General features: G+C 35.1%; 2 protein-coding genes across 4 annotated transcripts; one reads left to right on the plus strand and one right to left on the minus strand.

The window, feature by feature from the left end:
- Nucleotides 1-530: 530 nt before the first annotated feature.
- On the minus strand, nt 531-11,766 carry LOC142626018 (DNA mismatch repair protein MLH3). 2 transcript variants are annotated; one of them, XM_075799783.1, is made up of 26 exons: nt 11,617-11,766; nt 11,290-11,432; nt 11,138-11,189; nt 11,004-11,051; nt 10,035-10,189; nt 9,879-9,936; nt 9,217-9,274; nt 9,003-9,095; nt 8,758-8,920; nt 8,658-8,673; nt 8,321-8,541; nt 7,676-7,745; nt 7,500-7,583; nt 5,720-7,159; nt 5,545-5,638; nt 5,334-5,440; nt 4,139-4,212; nt 3,799-3,996; nt 3,247-3,291; nt 3,118-3,171; nt 2,918-3,024; nt 2,526-2,574; nt 1,899-1,958; nt 1,710-1,782; nt 1,048-1,133; nt 531-931 (listed from the first exon to the last, which is right to left on the minus strand). In XM_075799783.1, exons 2-26 carry the CDS (start codon nt 11,413-11,415, stop codon nt 758-760), a joined length of 3,705 nt encoding a protein of 1,234 aa, XP_075655898.1. In that variant the 5' UTR covers nt 11,416-11,432; nt 11,617-11,766; the 3' UTR covers nt 531-757. The 2 variants fall into 2 exon arrangements, with proteins under 2 accessions (XP_075655898.1, XP_075655899.1); XM_075799784.1 differs by having other exon boundaries at nt 11,604-11,732.
- Nucleotides 11,767-14,417: 2,651 nt separating this feature from the next.
- Nucleotides 14,418-17,010, plus strand: LOC142625902 (uncharacterized). Of its 2 annotated transcripts, XM_075799651.1 has the most exons (3): nt 14,457-14,598; nt 15,290-16,595; nt 16,730-17,010. In XM_075799651.1, exon 2 carries the CDS (start codon nt 15,313-15,315, stop codon nt 16,555-16,557), a length of 1,245 nt encoding a protein of 414 aa, XP_075655766.1. In that variant the 5' UTR covers nt 14,457-14,598; nt 15,290-15,312; the 3' UTR covers nt 16,558-16,595; nt 16,730-17,010. The 2 variants fall into 2 exon arrangements, with proteins under 2 accessions (XP_075655767.1, XP_075655766.1); XM_075799652.1 differs by lacking the exon at nt 16,730-17,010 and having other exon boundaries at nt 14,418-14,598; nt 15,286-16,715.
- Nucleotides 17,011-20,130: the final 3,120 nt, after the last annotated feature.

Below are 20,130 nucleotides of genomic sequence, written 5' to 3' on the forward strand. Positions count from 1 at the left end.
AATCACGGGGAGTGTCAGTCAGTGTTGGTCGATTACATAACATTGATTAAAGGGGTGTTTAACAAGCAAATTTAAACATATTTTCACACATTTTAAACATTACACTTTTTCACCCACATATATCAAAAACACCCAAACAACATAACTCAAGTATTGAAAACATGCACGAACTAGAATGGTGTATTGAACTAGAATAATAGTTGTGCTTTCAATACAACTCAAACTTAATGTGTTCCATACAACTCAAACTTAATGTGTTCCATACAACTCAAACATGCAAGTCATGAACAAATGGTGTATTGAAAACACAACTCAAACTTAAATGTGTTCCTTAAGTTCTCTTTAAAAATTCAGCCGTGTAACTTTTTTCTCATGGATAGAAGTGTATTTTTAATTAAGTATAATCACATAGCTAAATTTTAAGAAAAAAACCTAAAGAACAACATCTAAGTACTGTCCCTAAGTTTTTGTCCTACCAAAATCATTTCCAACTTCTTGGTTATATCCTCCTATGAATGAAGACAAAAAAAAGTAAAGAAATCGTGATTTATTATGTACAGATGAATTTACTGTATATTACTGAAAGTGAGCTATACACCAAATGACAAAGGATGAATTTACACTAGCGTATACTGATTACTGAAAGTAAGCCATACACCAGATGACAAAGAATGAATTTACACTGAACGGTGTCAATTAACATGCATGTAGGTGCTGCCACACTGATTCTGGGAACACCTTCGGTGTCTCCTCAACCCTAACCTCTTGCAGAACTTAACCGCTGTGCCGCACGTTCAATACTGAATTTTTGTCGACATAAACCATGCCACAACTCACTTGAACTATCACCCAAAAATCCGACCTTAGCTACCTGCTTGCGCAAGGCCTCCAAGTTGACAAGAGGGACAGTTGTGGGACGTCCATGAGCACACTGCACAACACACGTTTCACAGCTATTCAAGATGAAAGTTGAATAATTTTCTCTCATACACATGAAATCAATTTGCAGAGACCTATGTAAAATGTTTCTAAAGAAAATTAACTCACTTGAAAACAAAGTGAGGTCTTCTTTAGCTCTTCAACGATGAGGGAGCATTCTGAAAGTAACAAGGAGTCCCCAAACATAATTGCACCTTAATAACAGAGTAACAACAAAAGTAAGGAAAAACTCTAGAAATAAGAAGAAATTCATCTTCATAGTAAGTGTTGTGCCAGATTCTTCTTTAACATAAAATAAAAAAGAAAGGGCTAGAAGCTTGCTAAAAGGTGAAAACTTGCAAAGAGGTTAAATAAAAGGGAAAAGTCTCAGATAGTCAGATGTACCACTGAACTAAGAAAGATTCACTTCCCTTAGTACACCAGCTCATATGGGAGTATTTTGTTGAGGTAATTACACATAATCCCACTCAATGATATTTTGCATATAGTGTAAAAATCTCCTCCCACACGCACAAACTAGAATAATAGTTGTGCTTTCAATACACCATTTGTTCATGACTTGCATGTTTTTTGTGAGATCAAGTACTTCCCTTAGTGCACCAGCTCATATGGGAGTATTTTGTTGAGGTAATTACACACAATCCCACTCAATGATATTTTGCATATAGTGTAAAAATCTCCTCCCACATGCACAAACTAGAATAATAGTTGTGCTTTCAATACACCATTTGTTCATGACTTGCATGTTTTTTGTGAGATCAAGTATTTACCTCTGCATGCTTTCATATTAAGGATTCGAAGAACTGAAGGAGGTATTGTTGAGGATCCATCTGTATCAGCAAGCTACAGATTGCACAATAAACTGGACTTAGAAAGGCATTGATTGTGTTTAAAGAAGGTAAAGAATAGAGGGTAACCAGAAGAAAAGGAAAAGTTCCAGTAAGAGGGTCATGTGATACCTGCTGAAGAAATTCCAAAAGATCTACATCAGATAAATTGACACCTAAAATGTTGGGTACCTGCATGTGATTATAGAAAGCAAATATATTACTAAATATAATAAATACATGAGAGGCAGCACTTATGCAAAAATTTCAACTTTGGCTACAACCAAAACAAGCTGAGTGCTAATTTTTTGACTCAATTCAATTCAGTTTATATAAGCTTGAGCTCAAGCTTAGAGCCTAAAAAGCTCAGTCATTGCTAATCATAAGACAGTCAATCTTAAACTCAGGCTATTTACTTTGACAAGCCTATATCAAGATCAAGCTCAAGCCTGTCGAAGCAAGTGTTAAATGCATATACTTATCAAAGTATGTTTATATGCTTTAACATATATAGACTTGCACACTAAAGAATCAAGCATAGCTATGGTTGATCTTAGCTCAATTTATGTAATGAGTGAAGTTGAGCCATCAGTGGATCAACAGTCAAGCAGCTCACAAGCAACTTGGCTCATTTGCAATGACCATAAAACTTTGGTTTTAACAATTATTAGATAAAGATAAAAGCCCTTTTCTGACATGTTTTTAGCTCATAATAATATTGAACGTAAGAAGTAAATGAGAAAGGAGATTGTGCTTCACCGCAATAAGTGTGACAGCTGTTGGCCGCCTGTGGAGAATATTCAAATTCCTGCCACAATGGTTAATGTTACAAACCACAAATTAAGGTAACAAACAAAAATAGAAAAAAATAATTGTTGCGTCGAGAAAAAAAAGAAAAAGAAAAAGAAAAAAGGGCAGAACTACAGAACATGATGAACAATATAACAGTAAAACTCCCATCTAGCCTTATTAACAGTGTAAAAATACATGAACACATGCATGTTAGCAATGCATCTTCAGGTCTTTCCCATCAAAAGAGTCTATCTGTTGTGTCTATATTTCAGAATGCTGGATATTGATATGCTAAACCAGCGCTGTTTTCTTATATTTAGATAATCAACACGTACGAAGTTTTTCTAGGTAGAGAATACCTCTTGAAAGACCTTGAATCTTGACCATGAATGTTGCAGATCCAACCCCAATCTTTTATCTCTTCAGCATAATATTCCAGTAACTGATGGGCATTCTCTGGCAGCATCTGTTATTACCATATTTAAGTCAAACTTTTCAGAGATTCGAATATTCCACATGCTCACCTAAGAACCTAAAACAACATGAAATTCAGACATACCAACTCTTGTTCAACATCAAGATAACTTGTTGTCTTTGCTTCTCCAGATAACACCTAAGTAGACATATTGTCTTATAAGCCATGATATATATTATCATTTCACAAGTTCAAACAACAAAACATTCTTACCTTCTTACGCAGTTCTTCCAGTCGAATCCTTTCATCTGCAGCATGCTACAGAAGAGCACCATTGCCAAGTCATAAATCCATCCAAATTTATGCAGAGGCCACTCTGTGTGTGTGTGCATGTGTATGTGAAAATATGCATGTTTCAGGATGAGTGAACAAGTAATGAATGCATGTTTATATATAGGCGCCAAACTTATACTTTTCTCAATCAGTATGTCTACAAGTATTTTTTTATTTTTTATTTTTATAATCATGTCTACAAGTATTTTACATAAAGAAAAGAGGCAACTGTGGGTAGCTTAATTCTAATAGAAATTCCATCAATCACAAAATTGTATAAAAACTACAATTGATCATTAGTGCCCTTGATCCCCTCCAAAGATCACCATGCAATTCATTACAGAGCAAACATCAGATAAAATGCATATTTTTTTTTATTGCTACCCTGTAAATGAACTTATGTGCCCTTATTTAGTAAGAAAATTATTGCTGAAATATTGAGAAAAAGCAGATATTGCATGACGAAGTAGAAAAAAATAGTAATATATAAACCTGGTCAATAACGGCAAGTATTCCACCAGCCACAACTGGAATGAATTTCTTATCCACCTGTTGAAGAACTTTGGCATTACCCAGGCAGTTCTTGTTGATAGATTTAGGAATTAATGAATCACTGGCAAGATGCAAGAATCCCGAAGAGATGTCAAGAATTTTACTTTCATCATGAATACCACGTGATCTATTTTTGTTCTGTACGAAAAAGATAAAACCCATCATTCACTAGTTAAATGGATGTTTAAAGTACTTGTCCGAACACTGTAGTAAACTTGAATAGTGACGAAAAGCTCATCTGTGTATTAAAACAGTCTTTCGATTTGCAAAATTACTCAACTGTTATCTGGGAAGAGCAATTCTGCCATTTAGACCATGAATCCATCGAATCTTGAGTTTCCTTTGAGTTGGAGACTGAAAGATGAGATAGTGTAAGGTCAATGCTATGTTAATCTATTATGACAATGAAGACGTAAGAAGCAAGATCCACAAACCAAAATGAAACAAGGCTTTGGCTGGTAGATTTTTTTCAAAAACTATGGCAATTACATCATGCAGCCTGCCCTGAATGGGGTGGGTTTTCCCCAATACATGAAAAGGATGGGATGGGGGTGGGATTCTAAATTTAAACTGAGGCAGGTTTGGAGTAGAGACAGGTTCTGATCTTTCCTGCCCTGATGCCCTTGGTATGTTAATTCAAAAACCCATATGTTCTTTTCATTCGCTTTTCTTCTTCCTTCTCCAGCCTCTCTCTCTCTCTCTCTCTCTCTCTCACACACACACACACACACACAGACAAAACTCAGTGCAAATCAAGTGTCTTGGCCTCCACAGAACCAAACCCCTTCAACCTTCACTGCTGCATCATTCCTCACCAACAAGCAAACATCGATGACCTCCTCATCCCTAGACAAGAAGTCATCCACTGCCTTGGCTTCTTCAAATAGGCCATCACTAGTCATTTTCTTCAGAGAAGACAAAGAAATTCTCTAGATCAGGTCATGTGAGCTTTTTTGCATTTTGGCTGGTTTTTCTATATTGTGGTGTAAATATTGTAATTCTTCTTTGGGTTTATATTAAAGTTCTTATTCGTTTTTTCTTTGGTTCCTGGGACAACTTGGGGGAAAGGTAAAAAAAAATTGACATTTGTGAATTTTCTGAGGGAAAAAATATCAAGCTTTTTAGAAAGCCAATTGATATTTATGCTCCAAGTTTTATTTTTCTGCTTGTGGTTATGTAACATATGTGATTAATTTGGAAAGTTTATATCAATGATATTGGGTTGTAAGATGGAGGCAGGTTTCCTAGCCCTGTGCATGGGGCGGGGTGACAGGGAGGGGTTTTAAAACCTGAGGCAAGAATGGGGTGAGAGCTGGGCACAAAAATCCCACCTTGTTGCCATCACTAAACTTGATGCAAAATTAATTGCTTGTTGGCAAATTGATAAATGCTTCTAGCATTATTGAAGTACTCAATGTTCCAGTTCACAATATTTTATTTACATATGGTACACTTTGCCAAAACATTGGCTTTACCTTTAACTGGAATAGTATCTTGAATGTCAAGATAATGGGACTGTCCATACTTTTCTCCTTCAATCTTCTTCAGGTCTGAAATGCCTGCCATCTTCTCCATATCTGGTCTGAAAGCAAGAATTAGGTAATTTAGGATATCAGCAAGACAATATTGCATCAAAACTGCTATAATAAAAATATAAGTATTTAAATAAAAAAAAATCTGTACTACCTAGTCTCTGACAACAAATGCTCCACAGAATTCGGCTTAGAAATTAAATGAGAAATACCAGAAGGTTGTTTTGCATGCTTCAACTTGTCTGCTTCTGAAAATTTACAGGCATATTTTAGTTAGTTTTGCATCATTTTTCCACGTCTTAAAGGGCAACTCAAATCACAAATAATACCTGGATAGGTAAGGGCATTATCAAACGTTTTGGCATCAGGTTTTCCTTCAGGATGATTTAAGGAAAAGAACCTCCTTTTTCTTCTGTAAAATGGTGGAGCTGAATGGCTTCTTGATCTTTCTTTAGGAACATGATCCTGTTCACAATCTTGATATCTCGTTGAATCCCTTTGGCCTTCATACTTATCAATATCTTTATCTTTAGCACACGAGTTCAGATATAACCAGTCTGTCTCATCTGGTAACATATCTGGAAATCTACAATCTTGATTGTCTATTTGAAGGAATTTGCAGAAATCTCTACTAGAATCAGAAATACCATTAAATTCTAATTTGCTATATGTACAACTTGAGGTGCTATTTTCCAGGCTGGAGACCTTTGACATGATATCATAACTAGATTTGCAGCCCCTTTTTCTGTCATCCACAAAATGCCCATATCTAGTGCTTTCACCTGAGTGAGAACTCACTCCAGGGGCATTTTTATCCTTAAAATGCTCAACATCCCATGGTGTAGCTTGAAATAAGGGATCTGAGGTCGGGCAACACCAGTCTGAATTTGAGGTCCATTTACCAGAGCCAAAGTTTTCTATTTGTGTGAGTGAATCAGATTCAAGAACATTTTCAATGAAATGTTCTCCAAAAGATGGGACTGACTTTACAAAAGCTCTGGACGGAAAATCAAAATCTCTAGGCAATTCACATTTTGTAATTTCTCTGGTGAAGGGCTGAGAGCATGATGCCTCATCTTGCCACAAGTTCCTCGAAAGGAAATCAAAAGTATGGTTACTGCCCTCAACTTCTAGAATATCAACTCTGTCATGAGCACCTGCCTGCTTCCAGTCAGTCATGGAGCCATTTCTTTGAAATTCAAATCCTTCATCATTTGCAAACAAAGACCTCTCAAGTGGCAGGCGTTGTTGTGAAGAGCAACCCTGCAGCAAAGGTCTTTTTATATCCCTGCTAAAATAGTCACAAGATAATGCACGCCCTGCTGATTCAATGTTAACATCTGGAACAACATTAAGGGACTGAACTCCACATGCTGAACTTAAACTATTTTCCTCCACATTATCATCGAATCTATTTTCCAAGAAATGATCTTCCACGGATAAAGAATTGTTATCAGATTTCAACAGATGGTTGTCATACCTACATGACACTGTGGGTATAGATTTGGCCTCAAGACCATCCCATGATTGTAAAGCAAAATCCTTTTGACAAACAAATCCCATCTCAACTTGTTGCTCTTTAAATTCAGCAGAAATTTTCTGCAAGTTCCCAGAAGGAATTCTATTGTGTGTGTGAGACAAATGGTTGACCTCTTTCGTTAGCATCTCTGAAGGTGAAGAGAAAATGTCAATAGAAGCTTTATGATTTTGGATCCTGCACTTCTTTTTTGCAATTTCAGAGGTTTTTGACAAATCTACTTCCAGAAAATCTAGCAACAAAAAAGGTGATATTTAACTTTGAGCTAAGAGAAAATCAAACCAAAGTCATGCATATATTCATAAAGCATGCTATGTAGATAGCATGTATGACACAATATCTTTCTGCTAAAGTTTAAAGTTTTTTTTAAACTCAATATCATAATTACGTACAACTTCTAAGACATGGAACCAATTTGATTCACATCAATGAAAAATGAGGCCATTTAAAATTCAAAAGAAAACAAAAGGCGATTTCTTCTGTACACAGCCTGTGTATCGGGATTGCTTTTTTGTTAATGAATTTATTTACTTATTAAAAAAAAATCAAAAGAAAAGGAAACATATTTTTACCTTCTTCTGCTGATATGATATCATCAACTTCCCTCCACATTTTGTCCTTTCTTATTATATCAGTTGCATGACTAATGGACTCCCCTGAAAAGATCTCATAGATTAATAAAAGTTTCAGAAGTCCCTAAATCAAATTAATGTCAATAATCAGCAACATGTCATTGTAGTGGGTGTACCAAAAGCTAGATTGTCCTTCCAAAATCGTTGAATGGCCTTCTCAGTGAAGGCAAGAATAGGACCCCAATCCTGGCAAGAGAAAACAAGGAGAAAAGAAAAAATCAATGGTGCTAAAGAAAAGTATTGGATTTCTTAACCATTTCAATGCTCTTGGAGCTTTGCATAAAAGGTGAGACTAAGAATTTCCTTTGTGCAGTGACCAAGGATTTTTATTTTTATTTTTATTTTTAATTAAGTTTTTATTTCTATTTTTATGTCCCATGGGAGTGTGTCCCCAAAAGATAAGAAAAAAAATCACTAAAACTAAGAGATCAACTGTTCAGTTACACTCCACAAGGGAAGAATTATAAGCAATCATTTTGAGAGAGAGAGAGAGAGAGAGAGAGAGAGAGAGAGAGAGTGATAAGGGACTCATAATGCAATTTTTCAATTACTGCCCTAAAGTCGAATAACCCCACCTGAAAATTTATGGACATTTCAACAAGCCTGGATACATAACAAAGAAATCGCACAGAACCTTAATATGCTTCATAAACATTGAGCCACTAGACAAAGTCAAATTAAAATAAACAGATCCAGAGAAACTCACACAATCAATTAGAAATTAAACGTAGATCATTAGATCAGACAAGAAAGTGAATCACCTTAAACTCAACATATGTCTTTGATGGTTCAAAGGTTAAATCATAGAGAGATCGAGGGCAAATTAGATTCAAAATATAAGCTGGGTATGCTTGAGACCTACTTCTCTTCCTGTTTTGGGACCCATCATTGACTGCCCATGAATCCAAACACTCAAACCTAGTGGCCAGTTGATTCAGCAGTTTGTGAATTGGACCTTTGCAAACGAACCGCGAGTTAATATCTGCTACTATGTAAAGGTCACAACCAAATTCTCATAATGTATAATCCTCTCCAACCCATGACACTCACCCTAAAGACAAAGTACACTGTTGACATGTGTATACAAGAAATGGATACAGACATATTGAAAGGCCTGCAACAATAGACATTACATAATTAGAAACAGGTATAACAAAATAAATGAAAAAGTACATAGTTAATCAGTTAAATCTTCTACCTTAATTCCGAAACCATCACATGGACCGGATATGAAGCCAGAAAGCTTCAGTATACCATCACTAGCATTCAATTCATGAAGAGAGTCAGAGACTTCAATCCCAAACCCACTTGTCAATAGTGACAAAGGAGAAGAAGGATGAGTGCAAAGAAGTTCGTCCCCACTGCATGTTGAGAATAAAATATATAAGTAAACAAACATGATAATCAAACTATCTCCAAATTGCAAAAATGATAGGAAGTAACCTCTCACTATCAACAACTTTGAAGGAAACTTGCGAGTAGACAAGGGCAATCCTAAGTACACATTTCTTGACTGAGTGCAACACCTTCTTGGGGCTGTCAGTTCAGTAATGCAATTTGAAAATCGCAAGTGCACTAAGTCAGTTCAAATGGATACAATGGTTATTTTATTTGAGGCAAACTACATCAAATGTTGTAATGGACCAAAAAAAGGAACCTGGATTGCATATATTTCCTCCGAACTGGCTGGTTGTAAAATAAATCACGAACAGTAACTGCAAAGGCTCAAGCAATAAATAATTGAAAGTTTATTGTATTTGGTTATGAACAACAATATAGAAAAGAAAAATTATCCACATAAAGGTAATTTCAAGTTACACATTCATTTGGATACACACACACACACACATATATATATATTTCAATTTGTAAGTTACACCCGCATTTACACAAATTTGACAGATTAGCAGTTCATATTCACTATTCAGCAATGATCAATGTAATTGTTGTTGTGAAGTATAACACATAATAAGTTACACAGATAGGTCAGAACATGCCAAGAGCCTTTTAGCTTAACTGGCACCCCCTATTGTTTCCAATAGAGACAATACAGGGTTCAAATCACTATTCCTCCATTGTAAGTATGGAATTTTTTTTTTTTTAAAATGATAGGTCAGAACATGCATTTGACTGAAAACTAAACTCGACAACCAACCCCACTGCCAAAAAAAAAAATTAAGATAGCTCAAATGATGTGCAACAGGTTTACTTCATTGAGAGAGAGAGAGAGAGATTTAGAGCATAAATGGCATGAATGGATCTTCAAATAGGGTAGTATCCTAACATCAAATAATATCATTGACAAAAATAATATGTTACCTGTGGTGCCTACATTCTTCCTGCCATCATCAATTTCAAGATACAAACACTTGCATCCCTATACATAATAGATCAAAAGCCAAACAGAGCCAAGCTTGCATGAATAACAGCAAAATTAAGCAACTTGCTCAAGGAACAGGAACGAAATGCAGATACCTTAATGACTTTACGATATCCATTTGGCCTCCCATATGCTTTTGTTACAATTTCCAACAATGAGACATCAGAAATGGAAGCCAATGCTTCTCCACGATAGCCAAAGCACCCACTTGCAGTATCCATATCAGCCAACTGGTGAAACTTTGATGTTGCTGCTCAGAAATACCCAAAAACTATCACAACTTCATCTAGCAAATCCAAATCCATATAAGATAAATCCTCATTTTTAAATGCATCTCAATTCAATCCACAAGAATTACCTTCAATGTTCCCCTAATTGAGTTAAATTATACTCTGCAAAATCCCCACCATCAAAACCGGTACCTATTAGTTAAAAATTCCTAGACAGACCCAGGCTCCCACTGTCCTCTTGATGGATAGATACTAGCAGTTAATGAGCACTTCTATTTCTTTCTTTATCAGATACGCTTACAAGTAATATGATGATCCACACAAACTGTATGAAACAGTTAAGTTAGCCTAAGTAGTTACCGAGATTAACTTTGTTGAACCTAACCATCCAAGTCATTGGGTTTCATTAGGGATTACAGTTTTTCTTTCAAACAAAACCCATTACCTACTACAAAGAAAAATTTTGGGTCCAAACATATCTTGCAAAACTCAGCACTTTATTTTCTGAGGCTAAATCTAAAAACAGGTATAAAAATCAAAAGAGAGAGTAAAACTTTAAGGTTCTTCAGAACATTAAGCCAAGCCCATTGTACTTTACTTCCATACTATTGTAACACTGTCGTACTACTAGGTACTACATTGTTGTATTGCTAGGCTAACTTCCCTTTTTTATACAGGCCCCATGCATAGTTTCTCTATGTGATTCAGTAATACACTCCTGATTCCATCAAAGTTAAATAAAACAAATGACTACTCACATAAGCATTTGAAAACCATTACAAGCATCAACTAGAACGAATCCAGGCAAAAGAAAATATCAAATAACTTAGTTACCATATCTTTCTCCCAACAAAACCAATCCATCCCGAGTAACACCGGATCCTGCAAGTACATCAAACGGAAGCAAATATTATTGAAACTGAACATTACGCAGATTTAACCCATAATTGAAGGAGTTTAGTACTTACCATCATCCTCCACTTTCACGTAACACGTGCTAACCCCTACATAAACTGATACCTAAAACCACAACAACAACAACAACAACAAAATTATCGATTCTCAGAATTTCGATATTGCTTTACCCATACAACAATTTTGCGAGCAAAGCGTTTTTTACCTTTGTCGCACTGGCATCGAGGCTGTTAAAAACGAGCTCTTCAACAACCCTAGTGATGTCGAAGAGGATGATGCCGGAACGCACTGAACTCCGAACTGCCTCTGGCAAGGGATTGATGCTCCTCATTCACAAAATTCAAGCATCTGAAAAATCACAAGTAAAACTAGTTTCAACTTTCATCCATTGCAAATTTCCCCGATCAATTTTAAAGCAAAGTCATTGTACGAGTGCGAAATTTTCAAGAAGCAACCAATATTGGATTCGGGAGAAGTGAAATTTGAGAGAGACAGTGAAAATGTAAAGAGGAATCGAACCTTTGTTGCTTACCTGACGGTTCGAGTCGATTCGATTCGATACGATAATGGTTAGGGTTTAGGGTTTCGAAACGAACGTCGACGTTTTGAGCTGAGCAGAGCAGAGCAGAGCAGCACAGCGAGTCGTGGGTTTCAAATGCGAAGCCGAAGAAGAAAAAGGCGGTCGAGGAGTGAGTGAGTGAGTGTTGTTATAAATGGATGGTAGGCCTTGATAAAATTACGCGTAAGGAACTTTATGAGTCATCACGGGGGTGACGCGTGTCACCCTAATGTAGTGCGCAACCGCCGCTGCTTTTAAATTTGTTTGCCTTATTAATCTCTTTTTGACGGCTGTAGACTGTAGTTGTCGCCGCGGGGATTGAAACTGTGAACTACCAAAGTCAACAACTTATTTTGTATATTTACTGACTTTTGTACCCACTCCAGCACTTACAAATTGCATTGGTTGTTTAACTTTATTACAAAAATACCTGCGATATTGTATATTGTTATTACTGATTAGTTAATTTTCCTTCTTCCTTTTTTTTTTTTTTTTTAAATATATGATTACAATTTTGATAATTTGTGGAAAATGTTTAGCTCCTGTATAATTTTGAGTTATCTTCCTCCAATTTATTATATAAAAATTGAAGAAACTATTTATGATTAATTTTAGTCACATGACTTTTTTAATTAGTTATATGATTTATATAAATAATATATATAGATAGTTTTATAAATCGTTATCAAGTGGATTAAAGAAGATAGTTTTGAATTAATTTGAAACTAAACTATGATTAAATATACAATAGATATACTTAATGTAAACTTGATGATAGAAAAAAAAAATTTAACATTTTAGTAATCACGGTAAATAGATGTCCTTGATTATAATAAGATAGATGTCCTTAATCTATCAATTTCTATTAAGACATGCGATTGGATGGGAGACTATAAGACAAATAACAGACTCAATGAATTATCAGTTTAACATCACCAACATTAAACTATTGCAAATACTCATCAATTATCAAAGGTTGGGTCCATAAAAGTAAGCAACTTGGGCTATAATAATTTGTTGTTACCATTAATCTATTCTTCAATTAAGATTTTGGTTTACCTCTCATTAATTCATCTTTAGACAAATTCGGGTACAACCCATCCTCCCTCTCCCACCAACTAGGATTTCTCCTCGTTAAGAAGCAGAGAGAATAAATTAGTAATAAAAATATTAAGATAATGGTTTACCTAAATCCAAGGGCATGGTCTAGTGGTTACGTTTTTGGTGTGAGGATGGCAATGGTGGGATATTGGTTCTGCTCAAATACTATTACTTCCTATCACTTGAAAAATATGTTGTATTTGTATATGGGATTGAGATTATACTATAGTTTAACTCATTTGAGAGAGTGCCAATGAATTTCTCACTTTCACACAAATTGTGAAATCGTGTAAGTGAAATTATTCATTCATTTGGGAAGAGCTCCCTCCTCTCACAACAAGTGTATTCCTACGTGAGATTGAGGTTAGACTATAGTATATAGTTTATCCCACTTGAGAGAGTATAAATAAATTTCCCACTTTCGCACAACTGGTGGGCTCATATAGGTGAAATTATTCATTCTTTCAAGATGAACCTCCATTCTCCCACTGGAGGAGTGAATAATGTATCCTCGTATAAACCATTTAACATTATCATTTTTTTAATAGATAAAAAGCTACTACAATTATGTTATAGGGGTCTCCTATATTTTAGGGGTAAACATACATTTAATAAAAATAAGTCAATTCACCCAACTGGCCTAATTTGATGAGTCATGGAAAACTTCAACCAAGTGTGAGATTGAAATATATTAATACACACGAAAACATAATAGTCAAGCAAGTCTCAATTTTGTTTGAAAAATAAATGAAAGAAGTTAACTTGAACAAAGTTTAGACCAATCGAACTTTTACTTGTGTTGTGTTTTCATTCTTTATCTATTTCATATTTCATCAAATTATTCTCTCTCTCTCTCTCTCTCTCTCTCTCTCTCTCTCTCTCTCTCTCTCTCTCTCTCTCTCTCATTAAGTACTTGCTAACCCCTCATAGTTCCTTGCCATCGTCAGCTTTGGTTTGTTCAACATCACCATTTTAGGCCCTTGCTTGTTCACAATCCCTTTTGAAGCTTCAATGTCGACTTCCACTTAGTCTTCACCTATTCGTTGTTGTTCACCTTTTTGTTACTAAAGGCTCATATGCTCCGTTCATAACTCCATCTCTCTCATTGTCCATTATATGCCGTCCATCGTTTTTTGGCTTTTTGCCACCAAAAAATAGCCATATATATGTTTGTATTATGATTGGATGTTGAATTTTGGGTTTAAATTGTATTTGTCTCATGCTAGGTTTTTTTTTAATGAATATTTTTTATTAGTTATGACCATGAGTTCTTTTATATATATATATATATATATATATTTTTTTTTTTGCATTTACATAAAATCTATATTGAATATATAACTAATTCGAAAATCTTATCAATCCCATGAAAGTAAAGTACAATCAATTTTGATTATTTCGATGATCAACTATCTAAAGATCTGTCACTCAACATGATCGGGGCGAGTAACACGTCCACCCTAAATCCGAGCCCAATTGACCCATTAGGCTATTTTCCTTTTTTATCCAAGGAAGGAAAAATGTGTGTAATTTAATTGCACACAAATACATAAGAGAGTTAAAATAGCAAAAGTAGGAGGAAATGGGGGGCATATACGTAGATTGGAAATGAAAACAAGGTTACTTAGAATAGTAACAGGAGCTAAATGGTCTTAATGGGATTTTCGTCGTGGGGTTCTAGAACCAGAACCAATCGAAATTCTTCCTGACATCATATATAAAGAGGAGCTCCGGTTTTCATTACGACCCTGGATTTTCTTCCTCATCTCTCTCCCTCTCTATCCGCAAACCCTAATTCCAACTCTCTCTCTATCTCTCTCTCTCTGTTTCAGCTGCAATAAACAAGATCAGCAGGTAATTTACGCTACCTCCTCCTCCTCATTCACCAACTTTAGCTGTGTCTGTGTTGTTGGTTTTTTTTTTTTTTTTGTACTGTGTTTCTTGTATTTGGCATGTTTAAGGTAATGGCGCTTGAAGTGTCATTGATTTGTGTAATTCTGTTAAATCGAGCTGGTAGCATGCTAGATTGAATCGTTGATATTGATTTTGATTTCATTTCTTGGTCTTTGATCTTAATCCTAGGATAAATAGGGAAATCCGGTGTTTTGCATGGTCTGGTGCACGAATCTGTACATGTTTGCATGTCTGAATTCTGTTGCGCTTTTGATCTTCTGGTTTTGTCGGTGATTTAGATATCATCTGATGCTTTTGTTTGGTGTCTGACAAAGTGAGAAGAACAGGAAAAACTAAATTCAGCTAAAATAGTTGAGACAAATTTGTCTGAGTTTGTTATTATTGTTATTTTTGTGTTCGTTTTGGAATCTAAGAAATGGGGACTGTTGAGGGTATGGATTTGAATGAAAATTTTATTTGTTGATATTGTTAACCAAACATGTACAGATTTTATTTGAATCATTTGAAAATGGGTTGAATTTAATGTTGGACTTGGATGAAGTATGTATGTGGCTTTTCCAAATTTTCATAATGGATTTGGGATTGGATTAATACCGAAGGTGTAATACTGTTGATGTTTTGTTTTAGCCAGAATGTAAATGGAACGGTTGATTTATGTACGGAGAGGATTATTCGAATTTTGGGTGTGAGGCAAAATACAAAATTAGAGGAACAATGGAGGCTAACATATGTGATGTTAATCACTTGGATTCGGATGTCCTTTTGCCTCCACGAAAGCGTCTGCTTGCTGGATTGAAAAAGCAAAGCTCGGAAGTCGATGGTGCTTTGCATCTCTCTCTACTTGCTTCTTCTTCTTCTTCTTCTTTAACTTTCGCGTCTGCATCTGCATCTGCATCTGTTTCCGGTTCTGCGTCTGCTCCATCATTTGCATCTTCAAGTGATTATGTAACTCGTCTTAACAATCTAGTGAGTTCTCATCCGAATAATCCTAATGTTACACCAGAGGAGATAATTGAGGCCTCTAGATCAGCAGCTATTGCTGCAGCTAACGCTGCAGAGGCTGCAAGAGCTGCAGCTGAAGAGAAGGCTGCAATAGCGGCAAAAGCAATGGCTGCTGCCAAGAGTGCTTTAGATCTGGTTGCCTCATTTTCAGAAGAGGCAGCCAGTAAGGAAAAATACCTGAAAAAAAATAAGCAGAAGAAGCATGTCCCAGTTCAGCTCTTGTACAAAAAATACCAACCAATTGAGAATAACAAGACCGACGAAGAGTTGGCCCGTACGTTGCATCGAGCTATTAACAGCTCTCCAAGAATCTCAAAGAATTCTCCAAGTTCTGACTGGAAGGGTCATAAACACAAGAAGCCTAAAATCTCAGCAAGTCCTGAGAAAAGTAGGGAATCCAATGGGGCAATCTTATTGGAAAGAATCCCAAACCCCCCATCCATGTGTAATGGTCATGCTGTAGCGGGCAAGGTCACTTCTCAAGGATCCATCCGAGAGTTATACACGCTTAAAGCAGATGAAAGGGCATGCAAGTCTGATATAGCTGGCCAACTAGAGGTGAATAATGGGGAAGCAGAATCAAGTCAGCCAAGGGATAAAACTTTGGACGATGTGTGTGCCACTGGTAAAAAGAGGGGAAGAGTGAAGCTAAAAAAGTTGCCCTTAAGCATATTTAACTTCAGGGATCGGGCAAACTCCAATGGCAAGATGAATGTGAGTTCCCCATTGACTGAAAAGAACGTGGATGGCCCTACTGCTAGCAGTAAGCCCTTATTTTCAATGGAACCTTCAGCTGATGGTGTGATGATGCCAATTGGGGCTGCACCACCAGTGTGGAAATGCCAGGAGTTCAAAGCGCCTGCGTGTGTCAAACAAAATAAAGTCATGCAGTCATGATGTTCAAATCGCTACTTCTATAGAAGTTGATAGCTGAGGTAGGATTCATGGTGCTCTTTCTATAGAAACGGCTTTATTTGATTTATCTTTTTGTTCAATTTTTATGGCTTTGTAATGAACTTATAACTGAATGTAAATTAGATATTTAATTGTTTGCATCCGTGCTTTACAGAATAGCAAAGCTTGAAGCTAAGATACGAGTGATGCAATAAATTGCATAATATCTGTTGACAAGTTGCATATTCATCCCGGTCTTAGATCCAATCATAAATGAACAATACAATCCAGGTGTCTTTGGTAATGTAATTGGGGCAAATCAATTCTTTTCTTTTCTTTTTTGCACTTTCTATAAACTGAAAGTGAAAGCTATGCATATAATTATTGTAAGCAGAGTAATATATTTAACATTTGATGTTAATTATCACACCTGCTACAAGTTCTGCATTTGAAAAATTGAAACATTGTTGGTGTGATGGTTACTTCGCAAGTATAAATACTTGTGGAGTGTGTACAACTTGATATCACATATGATATCACTTGACATGCCTAGGACATCAAGTTGATACTCAATGTTTGCGATAGAAGTTGATACTTGTGAAGTCCTAGGCGTGTCAGGTGATATCAAGTCCCTGAGACAATCAAATAATTGTAAAAAAAGAAAAAGAAAAAGAAAAATGAAAACACCTTTAATATCACATATAAATCTAATGAAGACGGATAAAAGCTTTGCTTGAATGAGTTTATTTTCACCTCAAATGAGAGTGTACAACTTTAAAGAGCATTTTCAACCCTGTATTTTTAACCCTAAGTTGGCTTAGTGGTTTCTAAAGCCTCATGATTTCTTAGATTCAAAATCTCTTGTCAACATCTTGGGGCCATCTCTAAGGGATTCAATCCTGTAATAATTTGGTGCGTATGGGATGGGGGACTGTATACACCTAAGGGAAAAGTCAGATACTCAAAGAGGTCAAGATACTAAAGGAAGACGAGGTGCTACCCTGATTGGAAAATCAAAGGAAGGAAATCCAATTGTTAAAAATGCATTTCTCACGGCTTTCCTAGATCCTAAGAAGGCAAAGCTTGCTGCAATCCGTGAAGCACTGCTTTACATAGCTCATTCAGGCCTTCAAAGGGTGGTGATCCTAATTGACAGTAAGGAAATTCAACTCTTTTGGAGATCCAAGAGCTACTAGCCTTGGTGGATTGATAGTTTAATAGATGATATTCATAATATTGTTAATCAATACCCCATATTTGTTGTCATTTTGAGAGCTCCGGACTCTATCTTAGCTGAATGTAAGAAACTTGCTAATATGGTGGCAAGTCAGACTCCTAACTTTGTGATGTAATCCTCTTTGTTTTGGTATAAAAAAAGAAGAAGATATTCTTCATTGTCAAAAATAAAAATAAAAAACTTTGTATTTTTACATAATAAATGGGAAAATATGCTCTTCCAAACACACACAACACAAACAATGATGTGAAATATCATTTATAATTAAACTTTTAGTAGTGTAATTTACCAATGTACCTGATTTTGTATCTTTTTAATAAGATTTATCTTTTTTTAGAAAAAAAATAAGATAGATACATGTATAATAGAAGTTTGATAAAACTAGGTCTTACATGTTGTCATTTTGCCATATAGCTATTGTATGTATTACTATGAAGTATGGATACGGGCACAACATGGAGACATGACAATTTTTGAAAAAATAGGACATGTCTATTAAATATATTTTTATTTTCATTTTCTATATATAATTAAGAATTTATTTTTCATATAATGTTAAATATATTTCAAATTAAAAGAAATAATGGATAATAAAACAAATCCATGACTATTAAATGATGCTTACAAATTAGAATACAAATCAAGAATAAAGATATTCATTAATTTTCACGTACACTCTTAGTATTTAGAGCATGGAAGCTTTCTTTGTTTTATAATAAGGTATTCAATTTCTCTTATTTTTGTGTCCTGATCATGTTTTGCATTTTTTTAATTAAAAAAAGGACATGGCTATGACACGTATGCAAAAATATTCTATGCATGTCAAGTGTCTGACATGAATATAACATGGAAGCGACACCTCAAATAAAGTGTCCATACTTCTTATATGTATAATACACAATTTGTTTTTTACCAAGTGCATAATACTTTTCTTTTAGAATGTAACAAAGGAGGGGAGTAATAAAGATTTATAGAGTGAACAATTAAAAAAAAATATTCTATACATTCACTATACTATGCTTACATATATGTGGATTCCATCCATATATAGAGGTGTGCAGCCAACCTGCCAAAAGTTTTGGCCAACTCAACTAGTCGAGTTGGGTCGGTTTTTAGGGCTTGGTGGGTTGGGTTGAGTTGAGTTGGGTTACAAAATTTTTTTTAATAGCGGGTCGGATTGGGTTTGGGTCATAAAATTCCAGACTTGCCAAACCCGACTTGACCTACCCATATATTTAATATATATATATATATATATATATATAATATTATATAATTAATAAAATTTTAAAAATAACTAGCTCTTCCTATCCTATATAAAAGCTAATTAATTCACACAAACCCTAGTAAATTATTATTGTTATTTAGTCATTAGTGTTGTTTACCTTAAAGGGATTACATTGATACTAATCTTTATGTTTTTTAAATATATTTATATTTATATTTTTTTCTACTCAATTTAATAATAAAATTTGTCCAAATCATGGGTTCAACCCAACCCATGTAAGTTAGGTTGAGTTGGACTTATGTGATGGGTTGAGTTGAGTTGAATTTTTTTTTGACCCACCATGATGGGTTGAGTCAAAAAATTCTTAACTGACCTAACCCGACTCATACACACCCACCATATATGCCAAGAGAAAGTGTAGTATATTGTGTGCACTAACTCTAGAACTTTCATCAACAAAAAAAAAAAAAAAAGAAAAGAAAAGAAAAAGCACAAAAATCCACTTCCTCCGAATCTGATGTCAGTCTGGCAACCCCACATGTGGTTCTATTTGATTTAATGTTTCTAAAAAAGTTGGAAAAAGAAGTCAAAGTAAGAAAATTTACTCTCAGGGTATCCAACGATACTTTGTTACAGAAAACAGTTTAAACGAAAAAATCAATGGTTGGAGCAGCAAGAGCAAGAGACAGAAGAGGTTATTCATTGGTGATTTTGCGGCTCCCAGTTGGCTATTGTTCTGTGCTGTATTTCTAAGTAAGATTGTTATAAGTGTCGGTTGCTATAATTATGGATTATGGACTAATGTTGTTTGTTTGTCCTCAAGTTTCGAGTTCTATTTGGACTAAATGAGATTAGTGTCTCTCGAGCTTTTAGGACAACTATATATCATAGACTCCCTAAAATATTGTTCATCTATTTTTAATAATATGATGAAATTTAATTAACTTATTTCAAAATTGATGGATAAAATTTTAAAAATTAGAGTTACTCTAACAAAATCTAAACATCTTAATTCTACACATTGATTATTTATGTCCAAAAAAAAAAAAAAAAACTCCTAAAAAAAGAAGAAAGTTGTTGTAGAAAATGGGGTGATCTGCTAATTCATGTG

This window comes from Castanea sativa, chromosome 2 (assembly GCF_040712315.1).
Source record: "Castanea sativa cultivar Marrone di Chiusa Pesio chromosome 2, ASM4071231v1".
Lineage (NCBI taxonomy): Eukaryota > Viridiplantae > Streptophyta > Magnoliopsida > Fagales > Fagaceae > Castanea > Castanea sativa.

Bases quoted from the DNA above. Each gene is read 5' to 3' on its own strand.
- LOC142626018 (XM_075799783.1), bottom strand. From the start codon at position 11,415: ATGAGGAGCATCAATCCCTTGCCAGAGGCAGTTCGGAGTTCAGTGCGT. The intron at 8,921-9,002 runs GTTACTTCCTAT...CTCAACATGCAG, and splicing joins AAAGTTGTTGATAGTGAGAG to TGGGGACGAACTTCTTTGCA. The intron at 4,213-5,333 runs GTAAAGCCAATG...CTCATCTTTCAG, and splicing joins AGATACTATTCCAGTTAAAG to TCTCCAACTCAAAGGAAACT.
- LOC142625902 (XM_075799652.1), top strand. From the start codon at position 15,313: ATGTACGGAGAGGATTATTCGAATTTTGGGTGTGAGGCAAAATACAAA.